The sequence below is a fragment of the Musca autumnalis genome, unplaced genomic scaffold (genome assembly GCF_047663935.1).
Source record: "Musca autumnalis isolate F117 unplaced genomic scaffold, ASM4766393v1 scaffold_2, whole genome shotgun sequence".
Lineage (NCBI taxonomy): Eukaryota > Metazoa > Arthropoda > Insecta > Diptera > Muscidae > Musca > Musca autumnalis.
In genome coordinates, this window is record NW_027411755.1 from 94816999 (window position 1) to 94836023 (window position 19025).

Here is a 19025-nt window from a genome sequence, read left to right on the forward strand (position 1 = left end):
AGTGACTTCAAGCAACGTCGGTCCATTTTTAAGGAAAACAACATTTATTCTTAAAAATACATTTATTTGCTTCTTCATATAAATAAGTTTTCTTTAAGGCATAAATTGCAACTAATTACAAAGTATCCGACTCTATGGATTATATAACTCATCTTCTAATTTTTATTCAATTTTAAAGTAATATACTGCAGAACAAATGTTTGGAAATACATAAAAAGATCGTTGCTTGCCAGAGCTATAAGTTCAAATCATACGTTTTAATTTTTGAAAAGAAGTTGTCTTTATACGTAATTTTATATTGGATTTTATTGCGTTTCTAATTTAATTTTTACTCGACTGGTTAAAGTGATTTAACGCAGATATCTTTTCACAGCACATTTTCATTGACAATTGTATTTCTTGTTGTTGTTGAATTTCTTTCTACATGTATTTGTTTAAATTATATATTTATGTGTATGTTGTTTTAAATTAAGTTTCCAATAATTCAATCATTTTTATTTCCAATATTTCTTTGTTAACAACGAGCTTGGACAAAATATTATTTTTAAAATATTTATTATTTTTTTACATAAGAATTATTTTTTTTTTTATTTTTTAAAATATTTATTTGATAAAAATTTCATTTTCTACTTAAATATCTAAAATATGTTTAAAGAGACAATATTAATCGCTTAACACTTATTGTAAGAACTACACATATAAACATACATACTTACGTATACATACATATATTTGCATTTAATTGTCCGATTTAATGACAATGAATACCGCGTATACAATCGGAATACATATAAATTATTCTTAAGAAAAACTATTTCCAAAAAGGACAGGGAAACTCCTTTCATATCAAAGCCCAATTAAATTTATAATTAACATAGAAAGAAAATGTAAGAATGTTATCCACTCGAAATGAGTAAAATTTGGCATTTGATTTTCTCTAGGGACAAACAATCTCCCTGCAGAAAATTTGTTATATGGGTCCACTTTTTGAATATTTTGACAACATTATCCATTATTACCCCGTAGAACAGTGCCAACCCGATTCAGGAGTTTTTAAAGGTTTTAGCCACACTATATAATTCAATAGCCGTGACGTGGCGGTGGGCTAAGTACATTAAAAAAGGAAACTAATGGGTCGATTCCGTATTGCGACACGAGTCGTGTCGCGGTGCCAGATGCAATTTTTACATTACATATGGCAACAATCGCCTGACGCCGTCAAATTTTGTCGTCATAATGTTCATTTTCCGGCGACAACAAATTAGCTGTGGCCGCGCAATTTTACAAATGAATAAAAACGAGAAATTGAAACGTAAGTAACATCATTAGTGGTGCAGAGTGTGAGAAAATTAGCTAAGAATAAGAACACCGCTACTACAACAACTTTTACACAATTTTTCCTCTATTAACTACAAGTCATTGTCATAGGACCTTTGAAAACTTCCTCAGCAGCGTCTTTTGGAAGCCGAAAATAGCATTTAAACCTAAATTATAAACATTTGGATGATTGTTGGAAACAAAACATCTATTCACAATACTGATGCAGTTCTAAAGGATTCGAATTTCCTCTTAAATGTCTTCTTATAGATGCTACGTTAGATCTCCTCTATAATCAAAAAATAGTTCCACTAAGCTTATAATTTTATAAAAATATTCATTTTGTTTACGATTTGTTCTGATATTTTTTTTTCTCATTTATTCAAATCAAGACAAAAAACGCTTCGCTACATCGCCGATAACTTGATATCGGCAATTATTTGCTATCGCTTTACGTAGTACAAATTTTAAATTTTGTCGCAGAGACGATTGACAACGCGACACGACTCGTGTCGCAATACGGAATCGACCCATAAGATTAAATGTTACGTCAATATAACTTGTGGCGGAGGGTATGAAAAGTTGGCCCGCGCGTAACGCCGTTTTTAACTGTGACAAAATATCAGAATTTTAAAAAATTCCGTTTTGTTGTGGTACTTCATTTACTTTTACGCTGTGCAACATAATCCTTCAACTGAGGATTTTATGAAAGTACAGACCCAAACGACAAAAACTCTAGATTGGTTTTGTGTTGTCATATCGAGTTTAAATTGTATGGTCTCATCTAAACATGGCAGAATATTTACATTTTAGGGACTATATCTCTGAAACTGATTGGAATTTCGTTTTAATCTCTGGGCCAAACTTGTGGATAAATGCATGAAAAAAATATTTGGTAAATAATCAACTCGAAAACTACATTTATTGCCGATATTGAAGGAGAAGTTTTTTTCTGCATTTCGATTTCAGACTAAAGGCCTCGGCAGAAATGACTTCAGCCAGAAAGCCGCTTATGTGTCGAGGCCTTAAGGGCCATTCTTATATCTTGTCTTTAATTTGTTATCTCTTACTTTAACAAAAGTTAGGAATAAAGTTCGCATTACCAGGGATTTGTTATTACATCTTCCATTTAGAATAAATGCTATATTTTGTAAAAATATTGCAATATGAATCAAAAAAATCTGTATAATTTAAGTTTTCTCAAATCTGATTGGTTAATTTAAATTTGCTGTAATTTGTTCTTGTTTTTGGTGCAGCATACTCTCGGGCGCACTTTAAATTTTAAAAGGAACACAAAGTTCCTCTTTATTTATCTGACACTTATTCTTAAATGGGTTATTTGCCGGGTCTAACTCAATTTGAATCGTGGAAAGATACATAATCAAGCAACGCTTAATATGAAAATGGACGTTCAAATCAAAATGCATATCGTGCATGTCATCTTCAGGACGAGATAATGTACCATGTTCTTTGCCAAATGATCTATCCAGCAAATATAAATTACTCCGCCTGTACAACACAATTTTTGACACTGTTCTAAAACGTAGTACACATTTGCCACAAAACTGGTCAATTTCGTTAATATCAAAGTCTAGCTGAATAATTACTTTCCCAATCTCTAAATAATACTTTAGATATTTTGTTTCAAAAAATTGTAGCTAAATATAGTCCATCTTCGAACATGGCCTACAAACAAAAGACGGATCTTTCCAAAATTTCAGGGTCCTATCTCAATTTTTGTGGATGCTAGAGTGATAGGTATTTATACCTATATTTAAAAAAATCAAACAAAATCGAAGAGTGTTTAGAATAGTTATTACATGTAAGAGTCATTTTATGCCAGATTAGCCCCGATTAGCCTCCAGACTCAAAAACCAGGTTATTCAACCAGTTTATGAAAATGCGTCACAGGGTGTGGTTATTTTAACCGATCCGCCTAATAACAACATATTTATTTCGTAACTCCGTTTTAAAAATCGTGAAGACCATTCTTGTAGACATTTTTTTAAATTTATAACTTTTACTTTAGCTGGTATTTAATAGATATTATCATTTTTTTTTTTGAAAAAAACCTCAAAAACTGTTTAAAGGCCTCGACACATAAGAAGCATGGCATTCTTGCTTAAGTCATATCTGTTAAATGACTAAAGACCAAGTTCGACCTAATTCAAATGTGATTCTGAAATCTTTTTAATTTTTTGGACGCCTTAAGGCCTGAGTACATAAGCAGCCTCGCCTGCTTACCTTGCTTTCCTGCTTCATTTCTGACATAACAAATATAAAAGAATAAAGAAGACCGAGCCAATTTCGAACTGGGTTGCCGTTTTCTTCGTTATTCTTTTATCAGAGGCTGCTTATGTACTCAGGCCTTAAGGCGTCCAAAAAATTACCTATGACCCTGAATAACTTTTTTGCATATATGAAATCGATGGTGACTTTTAGGGCATTGCAAATGGCAAACTCTAGTTCTCCACCCCATTATACGCATGCCTATTTTGACTGGGCTAAATGTTATTGGGATTTTTCGAAAGGTCAGGATTCCCTTTTCCATCTATATTCATATATGTTACATCGTTGTAAAGTGTGGTCCACCAATAAAGATATTGGAATAGAAAAAACAAACTTTTCTTTTTTCTAAACTCTAACTTCTTCCAATAGTATTTTCCGTTCAGGGTTGCAAATAGAGCTTTTGGGTTCTCCCGCTCTACCTACCGATAAACGGGGATCTCAAAATCGTTATTCCCGGGAATATCGTATTTTTTGTTTCTAAATACCAGGGATCAACGTCTCCATGATTTGTCCATCTTCTTACATAGTTATATGAAATACAACACAGTTTCCATCCAGTACCTTTTCTTAGAGACCCAGAGCCAAATGTTCAGTTCCGACAAATGGCTGACACTATTTCGATCTTTGGCCTGACCAAAAACTAAAAAAGTACGGAAAATGCATAGATTTGCTTACAAAATTAGACAAGATAAGAAATTCTTTCGCACCGGATTGACTCGAATCCATAGTATTGCGGCCAGCGGCTGCCAACCCTGCTTAAAACCTATGGTTCTAAACAGGTTTCTATGCTGCTACAACAATAACTGAATTAAATATAATTTCCAGTAAATTTAATTGTTCATTTGTAGCTAAAAAGCTTTTACTTCTAAACGTTTATGTTTTAATTTTTACAGATGTCTTGTTTACTAAAAAAGAGTGGTAGTATTCGCCAACAAATAATTCTTGTTTAAATTTATAAATTTATTTTTATATATATTTTTTTATAACTTTAAATTTGCTAAAACATTTTTATACATATACATATGTACTCATATTTGTTGTAATAATATATAAGTATGTATGTATACATGTTTCGCAGTGTGTCATATTTAAAATACATTCTTTTCCTTTGCTTGTCACAAAATATGTTCTATTCTAAAATGTAAAATAGTCATTACTACTATTATTATTTTTATTATTAATTTTATTTATTGCAGATTTATTTGCTAAGTTTGAGTTTGTCTGTTTATAATTAATATCTATTTAAAATCAATCGCATATGTACTATATAAAATAGTGTCAGTTTCATATCTCTTTTCTCTATATATGTTATATACGTATATAATTTTATTTTATTTTTATGTTAGTATATCACACAAACCGGCTAATACAAATGACTTTGTTACCATGTTATTCGTTTTAGTTGCAATATATTTGGATATTTGCCACACAATTGTAGATAATCACTTTCACAAAAAAATAGCGGCAATTCTAATTTTATATACTAATGGTATGCATAAAGCTCATGGTATTAACCAGTAGTCAATCGTCCTTTTATTTACTAGATAAAATTAATTATTATTATTATTGATGTGCATGAAGTAGCCATAGACTTTTTTGTATCTAAACACGTTAATGAAACATAATAGATAATGTTGTATGTACTGCTCAACTACCATCAAAAATTCACCAATAGTCGCAAATGTTTGTCGCAAAGTACGATCAATTTAGACACATTTAAATTACACTTCAACATTAGCCCATTTTTCTCATCTTCTTAGTGATTGTATACCTCTTGAATATTGGACATAATAATAAATGTGAAGATTTTTATCTTTTTAATTTAAAATCTCGTTCTAAAAACGTTATTGTAAGTACAGATATAAATAACTGATATGAAGGACCTTTTACAATGAGGTTCACTGAAAACATACCTGATGATATGTGTGGAAGAAACTTTTCAAAACATTGCAATGCAAAACCAGTGCGCATATATTTAATTTTTTTCATACAGATTTTCTAAAGTTTAAAGCACACAAGCAACTCTCTTTCGATTTTTGGTTCGAATAATTGACAATTTTTATATGTTTTCGGTATTTTTGTAACAATTTTTTTGAGAGAATGATTCAAGGTAGAAGAAGAAGAAATAGTTTTAAAATATTAGACAAATTCAAACCATTTTATGAAAACTTTTTGTTGCCCAAATAAAGCAAACCCTAACCCTAATTAAGTTGGTATTCTCAATATGCCTTCATCAGTTTTGGAAAGAGTGCAATAGTTTACAAACTAGTCCTGAACGAAACTTAATGATCTTCCAAATATATGTATGTAGATGCAGGTGTTTGAAGTAAAAGGGAATGTAGTATTTATTGCACGTCCATAGGAAGGAATATTAGCATAATAGTTTTTATCTGTAGGAAACCGTTTTGGGAGACAATTTGATTGTTGTTATTCCCTCTAAATACTGGCAACCTTTTGTTGGCTATCTTCATCATCATCTTCGTCATCTGGGCCAATTAATCCACTACGGTCGTCATCAATTTGTATTTTTTGATGCGAAAGATTTCGCGAATGTTTCTTATGGCCTGAGGACGATGTCACAGGTACAGCTGCTTGTGTTGCAACTGTATTGTCGCTAATATTTGGCGTAGTTGTAGCGTAATTTAAGTCCTTGGAATTGGTGCGACGATGTCTTAGAATACTTAAAGCTGTTGTTTCATTACCTACAGTAGTGGAAGTGCTGGTGTTAGTAGTAGAGCAAGGGGCGGTTTGAGCAATTCTTATATTAAGATCTTTCGAATTGGTGCGCGAATGACCTTGAGAATCAGAGGCGGTATTACTTAGTACTGCCTCGTTTGTTTCATTGGAGTTTTTCAATTTGTTTTCCATTACCACATTTTTGAGTAAATTAACGTTTTTCTTATTGTTGTGGTGATTGTGGTGGCCGCGCAAAAATTCCGGATCAAATCTAATGTTATTCGGCATATAGATCTGATCATAGGAGTGATTACGCGAATGTTTTCGTACGAAATGGCCACATCCAGTTGTTAGTTCATCTTCTTCCTCTTCATCTGCTTGCGGCTTAAGTTGATTTTGTATAAAACGAATACTGAAATTAGGATCGTCCCGTGAGCAAGAATTGGAGTGAGCCACCAATTTATGGCGGAATTCGGAATTAAGGTCACTTGAATTATTGCGGGAATGTGTATGAAGCTTTTTCAAGTTCTTGAATTTTGATGTTTCGCACGCGTCCGTGGCATTATTAGTATTGGTATTGTGATCCTTGGCAAAGCTACGTATCATCTTCACGTCACAAGATGCGCTGCGGAAGTGTTTCTTAGATTTTGTTTGTGGCACGTTAGGACTATTTGCGGGCAATGTGTTGTTGCATTTATCGTAGCTGTAAACAGATAGCGTATAAGTTTCAGGGAAGATCAATGGAATAACATCTTAGCTTACCCATATTCCAGTTGAATTGTACGCGAATTATTACGTGAATGTCGATATGTATCAGATTTCAATGCTAGCTCACCACCGTCATCGTAATTTAAATGGGAATCATTACCACTCAGCTTTTCTTCAAATACTAAACGAAAAAGATCATTTGTTAGTTATGTATAGGTAAGTACATACAGGTATGTTCATAATTCACGACTAGCATGACTTACATTTGTCCAAGCTAATAATTGATCCTATTACTGGATCACTTGGATTCAGTGGTTTTGTTTTATCCAATTGCTTACGGCGCCTGACAAGCCAAAAATCAACGATGAATATTACCAGAGCCACAATCTTGACTGTTGCACACAGACCAACATATCTACAAGAAAATGTGGAACATGTTTATTATTTTACTATTTAACTAAACTTCTTGATTTTGTTTTACATACTTGTAGCGGAACTTTTCGATATCGTAAATGAGGCATCGCCCTCCTTTCTCACCACATGAAGACTTCCACAACAAACAGGTGGAGTCAATTAGATTACCAAACAGAATTGGTGCTGGGATATAACCAAACAAACGGAATATAACAAACTGCATACCAAGGGCAAATGATCGCTCTTCTTCAGACACAGAGCGTAGAACAATCATTAGAAGTGGCATTTGGGTGGCTGCTACAATGAATGTCATGAAGAAGAGTAAAATAAGGAACGGATAGATATTGCGACAGGGATTGGCACAAGGACCGGCAGTAGCAACAGGAACTACAGTGACTTCTGCAAAATTTTCATTGGCATTCAGGGCCTGTGCCTGACTGCCACCAGCGCCCATATAAATGCTGCTGGAAATATTCGCATGAACACCTGAAAAAGAAATTAGGTGGCGCTCTATTACATCCAACCGAATATGTTTGGATAACTTTACACTTACATGCACAATTTGTATAATTGGAACTAGAGGAAAAGGCAGTACATCCCGCATGACATGGACTAAAATATGTTAGACCGTTATTGCCACACACAGGCTCAACATCGCTGGTTAAACATTCACAACCAAAGTTACAGGCAGCTGTTAAATTTACTTGGAATGGTTCCAACGCTCCATGTTTGGAATTATTATAGTAAGGCATGGTGGTTCCGGCCATCTTCAGATTGTCGCAGCCCAAGAAAAATAACAGTGCATAACATCCCAGACAGATGATATTCGAAATCAAAACAAATGTAACGGCTCCTTTTGGCTTCAACTGGAATCGTTTAAGTACACAGCCGCCAATGAAGATGCCAATGCATGCTCCAGGTATAGCAATGGATCCAGTAAAGACACTAGCCTGGCTTTTACCCACACTGAATTGTGTCTCCAAGTATTTGGGTAAAAATACCACGAAGCCAGAAACTATCATCAACTCCATGCAGGCCCCTAGACATGTCACAATATAAACTGGGTTTGTAACCAAGCGGAGCATGGATTGTGGAATATCTGTAAATATTCAAAACATATTAGCAGATAGAAGTTTGAAAAATCACAAAGAAATGCATTACCTTTAATATCTTTTCCATAGCCGGTATCAATTTTAGGTTTTTCTGGTTCATCTTTAGTGGCCACCGATACAATTTCCTTCTTAACTCTACCGATTTCGTCGGTGTTTCGTGGTAAACTGTTCGAATTGTTCGGTATAGCCGGTTGAACAACAACAGATGCTTTACGAATTTTCTTCTTTTCATGTGTGAGAACCTGAAATATTTACAATTAAAAGAAAGTATTTAGGAATACTTATTCCCAAAAATGGGATTCAATGAAAATTATGATACTTTTTTTAAGATGGGGGTTTGAAGCACAGAAAAGCATTGCGTAATGGGCTTCATATAAACCACCAAAAACTATAGATCTTCGATAAGCTCACAACTATCCCTTGGACAATCGTTATGTAGCATCAATAAAATCGGCGCTGGGAGGGCACACCAGTGGCGAAGCTGCCCCATGTTACCCTACTTACTTTTAAATGTCGTGATTGTGATTCCATGGCATGATTTCATCCCTTTATACCCTACACCACACTGTGTAAAAGGTATTATATTTTTGTGTATGTTTGCATGTAACATGCAAAAGGAATGGTTACTTTTGACCATCTACATAGCATCACATTCTGTGTTGATTTATGTATGTCCGTGTATGTCCATGTATTTATGTAATCAAATTACAGATCGCATTTATTGTCCGATTCAAATAAAAATTGGGAGAAGATCATTTTTTCGGCCAAAGGACGTACGCTATTTATTTTGGTAAGAATCGGTTCAGATTTGGATATAGCTCCCATATATATTTTCGGCTTATTTTAGGTTTTGGTGCAACAATCGCTATATGCATGTCCAATTTTGATCAAATTTGAAATGTGTGACGGAATTTGGTTTAGAAAAATCTTTGCCAAATTATATCGAAACCGGGTCAGATTTGGATATTGCTACCATATATATTTTCGGCCAATATGAGGCATTTGATACACCAATTTGATTCTTTCCTTACTGGTTATGTTTAAGAAAACTTCATTTTTATTTTACTTACCTTGGGAAAAGAGAAAAACGGAATAGCAACAATAAGCAGCAATACTCCACACAATAGAAAACCTCCCCACCACATGCCAACCCAACGGCGATCACCAGGATCTGCAAAAACAAAGGGGAATGTCATCATTATATTAACTATAAAAGTCTACTCTCACTGTAAATACCAATAGAAATTATCGAAGATGATAACGAGTCCATATGGAAAGACAGCAAGTAGGCACCCAAAAGAAAACCAACAACCGGTCCAAATGCTGCCATACTGTACATGCAACCAATATACATGGACGAGCTTTCCGTTTTCACATGATCATCAACATATGTCGTGCCCAATGTAAATAAGGGACTTCCACCACAACCCAGTAGAAGTTGAGCTATGACAAACAACAGTACAGGGCCAAATGTAGACAATTTACCCTCGAGGCAGTTGTCTTCTCGCAGCGTATGCGGTGCTAAGGGTGGATTCGAGAGCCCACTAGACAGTCTTCCCAAATCCATGTCTTGATTACGCACTAAAGCACTGCGACATATATTATCGGATGTTTCGTTAGCTATACTGACACCCGGATTGGCTTCACCAGTAAAGTGTGGGACCATAAATACCAATGAGCCAATGCCCATAATAACCGCACCTGTTTTGTTTGTTGATACAATAACAACATTTAGATAATTATTTGTGAAATTTATTTCCTTAGTATACTTACCAATTCCGATCCAAACGGGTATGTGACGCCTGCTTCCCAAATAGCTTACAAATATAACGGTAATGACATTACCAATCTCATAACTGGACGCTATTAGACCAGAATAACTGGACGGTATTTCGAATCGTTTTTCGATTGTTGTTATCACTGAATTGATATAACCCGAACTTAATGCCTGCTGAAGCGTTACCAACATCGACAACAGCAGGACAAATATCTTGATGCGAGCAAACTTCTGAACGCCTCTGGGTCGACACGCCATTATGCCACAGTCTTGAGAACGTAAATCGTCATCATCATCATTAAGGCCACATGTTGCATTACCACTTGCCACAGCATAGGCATTTTGGTTTCCGTGTAAATTGTTATGACTGTGCAAGGTGTTTCCTAGCACAGCCGAAGATTGACGGCTGTGACATTTTATTACAGAATCCGAGCAGGATGATGTTTTGGCTTGGAGATTTCGGGCATTGTTTGTAAGTACTGTTGACATTGTAGTCGTTGCTGTACTGCCTATAGGATTCGCTGGTCTACTTGCCAGTGTGCTGCCCTCCGCCATATCAATGCTGCTATCATCGCCACTGTTCGTTTCAGAATAGAGACCGGTCATTTGATACATTGATTCCTGTCTTCTGTAAGTATAAAGACATTTTTGAAATTGAATTAAATTAAATGCTCTTGAAAACCTTCTGTTAAAATTATTTTAATTTGGTTTACTATATAGGATTTTAGTTAAAAATAAGTTTCCGGTTCATGTATAAGTTGAGTCGAAGCCGCTAATAAAAAGGATTAACTCATTACGAGTTTGTGAGCTCCCGAATTACATTTCACGTCCTTCTTCATGTAATGTAAAATAGTTTTGAACTTTAATTTAATGAAACTCTAAGTACCTATATATGAAATGTCTCCTTGTATCCCTTGTCCCTTCGGGATATTTGTGGAACAATTATAATATTGTATTATTATATGCATGTATATGAAATGATTTCATTGAAATGTCGATGTCGTACAAATTTTTCGGCGAAGTAAATTGAGTTTTTGGGAAATATGTGGTAGGAAATAGTATAGCGGAGCACTTTCCTCCTCGTTCTGTCCCATAAACACAATTTACTTTACCAAGAAATGTGTATGTGTGACATCGGACTAAATGAATGTTTAGAAGACCTAATCGGTCTGAATAAATAATTTTTCATTATATCACAAAATATTCGCTATTTGGACAACTGTTCGGATAAAAGTGGATTTTAAAGAAATTTGATTTCGCTAGTCGAAAAACATGTTCTTCAAAAACATGTACGAAATTGTTACAGCAAGGCCTTCATAAATTTTCTATTGTTAGCAATAAGAGAAACATAAATGAAGTCTATTTCACACATTACTGACAACACATTGACATGCTTATGTTTGGAATTTCGGAAGTTAATTGACCGACGACTATTACGCCATGTTCATGTTTATCCTGGCACATTTAAAATACTGACGACCCTTGCAGTGCATGTTTGTGGCCAACCCCCCAAACAACAGAAGAGTTATTGATTTTCCAACACGTCAATTATTTACAAAGGACAAATAGCAGCCAGTAAGCGACCACATAAACGGTGTGCAGTTGTTTTCACCTGCTGCAGTACTGAAAGGGCCTTCATAAAACTAGACTAAGAGCTTACCTGTGACCCTTGCGATGTGAACTAATGTTGCTGTGAACGGCACAACTGGCATTATTTGTGGTAGCATTACAGGAACTGCTGACACTTGGATCTTCCATAGACTGGACAAGATTGTCGCTGTATCTTCGAGTACTGTACGAAGGGCCGACATTGGTGTCTTGTTCAAATGAGGGATTTACATATTGTTGGTCCGTGTTGCAGCTGCAGTGACCGGCCTTTTCCGGTTTCTTTCCGGTCATGATTACAGCATTCGTGTTACTGCCTTAACTATATATTTGAAACTTCAATTTTTTTTCAACTCAGAACGCTCCGATCCAAATCTACAGTAGCATTTCCTGAAATTAATACAATAACAATGAAAATTAGTTTTAGTGACATGAAAATAAGTTTGTTCGTGTTTCGAAATAAAAGATAACATTAATCAAAATTGTTGTTATACCCTTCACCATTATGTAAGAGAGGTCATTAGATCTTTGTTTTGCCCAGAACGTTGGTAACACCTTAGATGTTGGTCTGAAAAAGGTATCTCGACGAATGTATTTTAAAATTTTATTCTATACCATTTATGAGTATTTTTGGAAGACGCATACAGTGCCACCAAAAAAAAAGGTGATCATCAATCAAAAACGTGCAAAATCGGTGACAAAATTGGAATGGAAAAAAATATTTATGTCCTGCCATGAAGCTCCAACCCTATTTATACCCTACACCACACAGTGGTAAGGGGTATTATGTCTTTGTGCATTTGTATGTAACATACAAAAGGAAACGAAATAGACCCATAGTTCCTTTTGGCGATATACATATAATCACTTTCTGAGCCGATTTATGCATGTCCGTCCGTCTGTTTGTCTGTCCGTCTGTCCATGTATTTTTGTTCGCAACGTTGGTTGGTTGGTTTTTTAGCCATAGGAAGAACGCTATTGCTTTTGGTGAAAATCGGTTCAGATTTGGATATAGCTCCCATATATATTTTCGCCCGATTTCACGTATTTGCTGCACCAATCACGCTATATACGTCCGATTTTAATGAAATTTGGGATGTTTGACTCAATTTGGTCTACAAATAAGTGTGCCAAATTATATAGAAATCGGTTCAGATTTGGATATAGCTCCCAAATTTATTTTCGCCCGATTTCACGTATTTTCTGTACCAAACACGCTATATATTTCCGATTTCGATGAAATTTGGAATGTGTGACTGAATTCGGTCTGGAAATAAATGTGCCAAATTATATCAAAATCGGTTTAGATCTGGATATAGCTCCGATTTATATTTTACATATTCACAGTGGTGTAGGGTATCATATAGTCGGCCCCGCCCGACTTTGATCCTTTCCTTACTGGTTTTTCAATGGACTAATGTATATTCTTTGCAAAAATATATTGGTAATATTTACCCAAAACACCACCGAGATCTGGCCTTAGTTTGAAAGTGGGAACATCTCAAAGGTTTGTTTAGGGTATCACATGGTCGTATTTGCCTTTGTTACTTGTTATATCACATTTGCATAGTAACTTAGACAAATAGTTAGTTCATTTAATCTAGGACCGGACAAAATATATGTACAATATTTTTATTATTTGTTTGCAACAACTATATGACAACAATTATACCATTGACAATTAAAACAACATCTAATGCGTGCATCTAATTGCCCAGACTGTCATGTGTGATACACTACGGAATGCATTTGGGCCCGACTCTAGAGGCCCATGACACCGACAGTCAATTAAATCATGCCACTCTGTGATTGTTGGTGAACATATTTTGTCTCGAAGGCCTTCTTGTTATTTACAAGCTGACAATATTAACCTCCTCAGGGAATAGTGGCTAACATTCACCCACATGGGAATTTGTTAAATTACTTATACGCGTAGTAAACACAACATACATTATATGTATGAATGTACATTTGTATGTATGTAAATGTATCTACATGAGTGTATAAACATACGCAAATAAAATACGTACATATATCAGCGATAATTGACGATACATATTATATTCCTACTTGAAAAGGTTCGGAAGAATAAATTCATATATACCAGCAAATGTATATAAATATATGACAATTAGGACTATAACAAAAAATGCAAGTCCTATATGCGGAATGGATTCGGTGAAAAAAGTTCCCACACCGAACGCGATTTGCAAAAGCCTTTTAAGTATGTTTGCTTATAAATATTTTAATGTTAATTTTTTCTAATTTTTGCTTTACCCTACTATTTGGTGGTATTTTTGATATTTGCAAAAAAGTTATAACCCTAATGTACATACACATCGTCACCATAAATGCCAAAAGTCGTAACTAACAAAATAATAATTTTACAGGAGAAGCAAAAAACGTTATAAAATGAAAAACTGTTTTATCTTATGAAGGCGAGTATATGGGATATTATCAATCATATACCAATGGGAGTAAGTATTGAAAGCAAAACCGCAGAAACGCTTGGTTTTGGGATCCGCCATTACAAAAAAATCTGCAATGTTATCCCATTTTCCGAAATGCTTTTTCTTGAGTAGAATCGTTATTTTTTATGTATAAGCTTGCAATTTTGCAAGAGCATGCATTTTAGTCTTATGCATTTTAGTCTTATTCAATCAAAAGACTAATTTTGACTGTGTTGGAGATACGACTTCGGTCATTTATGGTGACGATATGTAGATTGAAACATAGAAGAAATGTTTCATTAAAGTGATTATTTCCTTATTTTTTTAAAGAAACCGCAAAATTGTGAGCCCTGAAAAGGGTATAATAAAACAATCCGAACAAATAATCTGAACATTACAAATCAAAAAAAAAAAAACTGCTAGAATTTTGTCCATTGCCAAGATATTGCCAAAATCACAAAATTTGAATAAACATCTCGTATCCGTAATTTCTTATTGGTATTCATTCAATTGCAAACTTCAAAAAAAGCGTAACGAAAATTGCTGTCGTGTTCTATGAATACAAAATAGGTTCTGCCAACGATTTTATTCTAAAATTCGGAGATTCTAGATAAAACTAAACGTACGTGATTTAAAATTAAGCTCATAGTTATTAACAGTGATGGTTTTTAAGGTGTTGTGCCAGACGTCGTATTGTCTTTATTGTTTTTTTAATAATGTATTGAACTGCCCTAAACTACAGGAAAGCTTTCGAGGCTCTAAAATCAATCGTTACCTTTTGCTGGGTCCCGTAGCGTTGCAGCATCGAGGGAAATGAAAAAGCGGATGAACTGGCGCGTTGCGGATCTGAGTCAACCGACACTTAAATCGACAACTCAATCAAGCCACGCTTGTACAATTTTAAACAAAGATACCAGGACAGGGCTGGTCAGATTTGGCACAACAAACCCGGCTGTAAGGTGTCCAAGGCAATCTGGCCCATTCTCTCCAAGCGAAAGACCACATCTCTGCTTTCCATGGGGAAATCTGATCGAACGCCTATTATACCGCTGTCCAATGCTCGTGACCCGTAGAATGCAAGCCATGGGGGAACACAAGATCCAATCTGTGACAGCCATCGGCCAACTCGAGCCAACAAACCCGCTTCTACACGAATACAAACATATAATTGTTGAGGTGACGGCCCCTGGTCGAAGATTCCTCCGAGTCAATCCGGATCATAGAACCGGCCGCCGTGGGGTTGCATAGCATGTATAAGTCGTCCGCGCATGCCACAGCTATTTGCGATAAGATCAGAAGTAGGAACAAGGTGCTCAAGTCGATGGTCGGCAGCACTTGGGGAGCTGACAAAGAAACCTTGTTGACCACCTACAATGCAATAGGCCGGTCTGTGGTAAGCTATGCGGGGCCAGCGTGGTCTGCAAAGGTTAGCACTACGCAGTGGAAGAAGATTCAAACCTGCCAGAATGCTGCCATGAGGACTGCAACAGGGTGCCTCCTCATGACACCAGTGGACCATCTTCATGAGGAGACGAAGATTTTACCAGTGCGTCAACACAATATGATGTTATGGCAGTGAGCATCCCTGTCACGATTTAATGGACAGGCTTCATCCACCCAGGCACGTCAGGAGAGATCTTCAGGATCTAGAGAGAGAGAGAGAGGTCCAAAGGTATAAAAGAGACCCTCTAGACCTACGAGCTTATCAGGCAGGCTTGGATAGCATTCACACTGACATGGTTGCGCAGGCAGTACAGAGATACAGTGTGAATGCCGTACTTGGAGACCACCCCCATCCATCGCAGCAGAAGAACGCCAGCTGCCAAGGCAAACACGACTGGTTTTAGCCCAGTTAAGATCCGGACGATGCAGCCGCCTCAATTCGTATTGGGCCCGAATTGACGCCACGATACCCAACACATGTCCAGCATGTGGATTGGGACCACACGATACACTGCATTTGTTTAGCTGCCCAGCTAACCCCACTCACCTGTCTTCTGATTCCTTATGGACGCAACCGGTCCAGGTTGCAGAATTCTTGAATCTGGATACAGAGGAACCTGATAACTGAAATAACACACGACCGAACACATTTGCTTTGCTACAACAACAACCTGCTTCTACTCGCCAAAGGTCTGAGATGGCTTCAGCGAGAAGGAACTACTGCACCATAACATGCCAAAACTCTTTCACTCTCTTCTCTAAACCTAAATCGTATATAATCTTTCGATATCTCTGAATTTCTATTATTTTACATATACATACTTCATATACCTTTGTACTTCCTCAGGCGTCTACAGCCTGACATCTATCTTCTTCTCTACAACTTACTCTTTAACAGGATGAACACAATGGACCACAAGGTCTCCGAGTGGAGTGGCTGTCTATGACAGCTGCGCGTCCTTTAACCTAACCCAACCTAAAAATGATGATTGAGGTTTTATGCCTCATAAAATTCATAAAAACTGTAATGTTGCCCTCGATTCTCACGTTTTATGTTATTGTCCTATTGTTGTGTTATATCTTACTTATTACACTGTGCAACAAAATGGAAATCAAGGTGTGGGGAGTGGACTTTTATTTTGGGGATGAAAGCCATTGATGAGTATATACAGAACCCTAAAGGGCAGATCAGCCGTAATTATAAATTTTTGACTTATAACATGGTGAATTTTTTGCTGGAGACCCCATAAGCCATCAGAAATTCGCGTTTTATCTTTGTTCGATGTTGTTTTATCTTATTTTTGAGATGACATGTCTTCAGTCAAATCTAATGAAGATTTTTTTCGTAGAACATGCCGCCCAGAAGGTTTTAGGTACGCTTCCTAAATGTGCAAAAACGATATAATCTTGTTTTAGCAGTACTTTACCCAAACCTGCCCCGGTTACTCTATATCTATTTTAATACATACCATTTAAGGTATTGAATGTGAATAATTCTTAGAGTCATCAGATATATTGACAATAATTGGAACTGGTTTTGCCTCAATGGATTTGATTTAGGACATATCACGGTTTTCAGGTAATATGGATAACTGAGAAGGTTAAGATGTTCATTTCCTGCTGTCAAAAAATATTTTTGTAATTTGAAAACATAGTTATCTTTCCTCCTGGATGACATATTATTAAGACCATGATGGGCAGACAAAGAAAATACTATATAACCTTCCATTGTTTGCAGCAACATTCAATACAATACAATAGGCCATTCTTTGGCACCCCGAACAGAAGCTTCTTGCATTGAGTTATCATCTACTGCACAGATTATAAACCACAACCAATATTTTTTAATATTTTTATTATGAATAATGTTAAATGAGTTGCTGCTGTTGCAATCTAATAAAATACAAACATACCTTTTTAATGGCGCTTAAAAATGTTTTATAGGTATTGTTGCACAGCGGACTCTAATATTTATAACAATTTCTGTTTGAGAAAACTTATGAAGACGCTTTTGGCCAGAAAACATGCATTGCAATGAATTGGAGCGTACCAGGTATTAAATTTCCTTTCTTTCTGCAACATAACCACGAATACATCTTCTCACTGTTCAAACAAACGGTAAAATGCCTCGGTAAAAAGACGCTCTTTATGTTTCGTAGTACACGAACTATGTGTGGCTTAACTGATAAATACGTACTATGTATGTATGTAAGTACTTGGGTATCAGCTGTGGCAATGAGCATGATTTTTGAAGAAGAAATAGTTTGTTTCTCGAAATATACATTTGAAATCATATCACTTTTGGAAACCACGATTGTAGGAAAAGAAATTGTACAAAAAGTTCGCGTTTTTATTTAATTCAAATAAAACTACAACATACTATAGGCATACATACATATGTATGTACATACATATGTATGTAAAAATTAAAACTAGGTTAATAATTATATAGATGTTGGCCGATTAAGCTTAATTTATATTTACACCTAAAATAAATAGGCATTTGGGGCAATTACATAATTTAATTGACAGAAGATATTCTATGGATTTGACAACTTTAAACAACTAAAACCTGTTCGATGGAAATGCGGTTTTAAGCAAAATCATATATAGTTAGACAAAAATTTTCCCACTAATAAATTAAAGTTGTTTTAATAAAATATTAAAACAACGACTATGGGATTAAGCCTGACTATTTTGAAAAACAAAATAGAAGTCATCATCCCAAATAAAAAAACGCCAACCCTCCTAGTTAGACAAAATGTAAAAGTTATGTCATATATCTGTGGTTTTCATACATATCGACATAAGTCGACTTATGTACATTTGGTGCCACGTAGTTGGATGTTTTGAGAGCGTTCATGAAGTTAAAACCTTTAAAATACCGAAAATCGGGAGGTACCGCTCTATGGGGGCTATATGAAGGCGTGGACCTATACCGACAAATTTCAATTGTAAAGTTTTATACACTCAACGAAGACTAGTTACCAAATTTCAGCCATTTCGGAGAGATAATAGGCCACAATCTTCAAAGTACCGAAAATCGGGAGGTGCCGCTCTATGGAGGCTATATGAAGGCGTGGACCTACACCGACAAATTTCAGTTGGAAAGTTTCATACCCCCAACGTAAACTAAATACCAAATTTCAGATATTTCGGTGAGATATTGAGGCTAGAGCGGCGAAAACCCCGCCCTAAGATATATAGCCCATTTTCCATACCGAACATCCTAGG

General features: G+C 35.7%; 1 protein-coding gene across 9 annotated transcripts in view; it reads right to left on the reverse strand.

The window, feature by feature from the left end:
• Positions 1-4565: 4565 nt before the first annotated feature.
• Oatp30B (Organic anion transporting polypeptide 30B) overlaps positions 4566-19025 on the reverse strand; it is a 79229-nt gene continuing 64769 nt past the window's right edge. For 7 of the 9 annotated variants that reach the window (XM_073968522.1, XM_073968525.1, XM_073968527.1 and 4 more), the window contains 10 exons: positions 11954-12288; positions 10290-10921; positions 9753-10217; positions 9587-9687; positions 8566-8758; positions 7958-8503; positions 7476-7890; positions 7254-7405; positions 7045-7171; positions 4566-6985 (listed from right to left, as the gene is read on the reverse strand). In XM_073968522.1, the coding sequence (XP_073824623.1) occupies positions 6043-6985; positions 7045-7171; positions 7254-7405; positions 7476-7890; positions 7958-8503; positions 8566-8758; positions 9587-9687; positions 9753-10217; positions 10290-10921; positions 11954-12192 (3813 nt within the window). In that variant the 5' untranslated portion in view covers positions 12193-12288 and the 3' untranslated portion in view covers positions 4566-6042. Of the gene's footprint in view, positions 6986-7044; positions 7172-7253; positions 7406-7475; positions 7891-7957; positions 8504-8565; positions 8759-9586; positions 9688-9752; positions 10218-10289; positions 10922-11179; positions 11628-11672; positions 11763-11953; positions 12289-19025 lie in introns of those variants that run through there. The other 2 variants (XM_073968530.1, XM_073968528.1) reach the window with 2 other exon arrangements.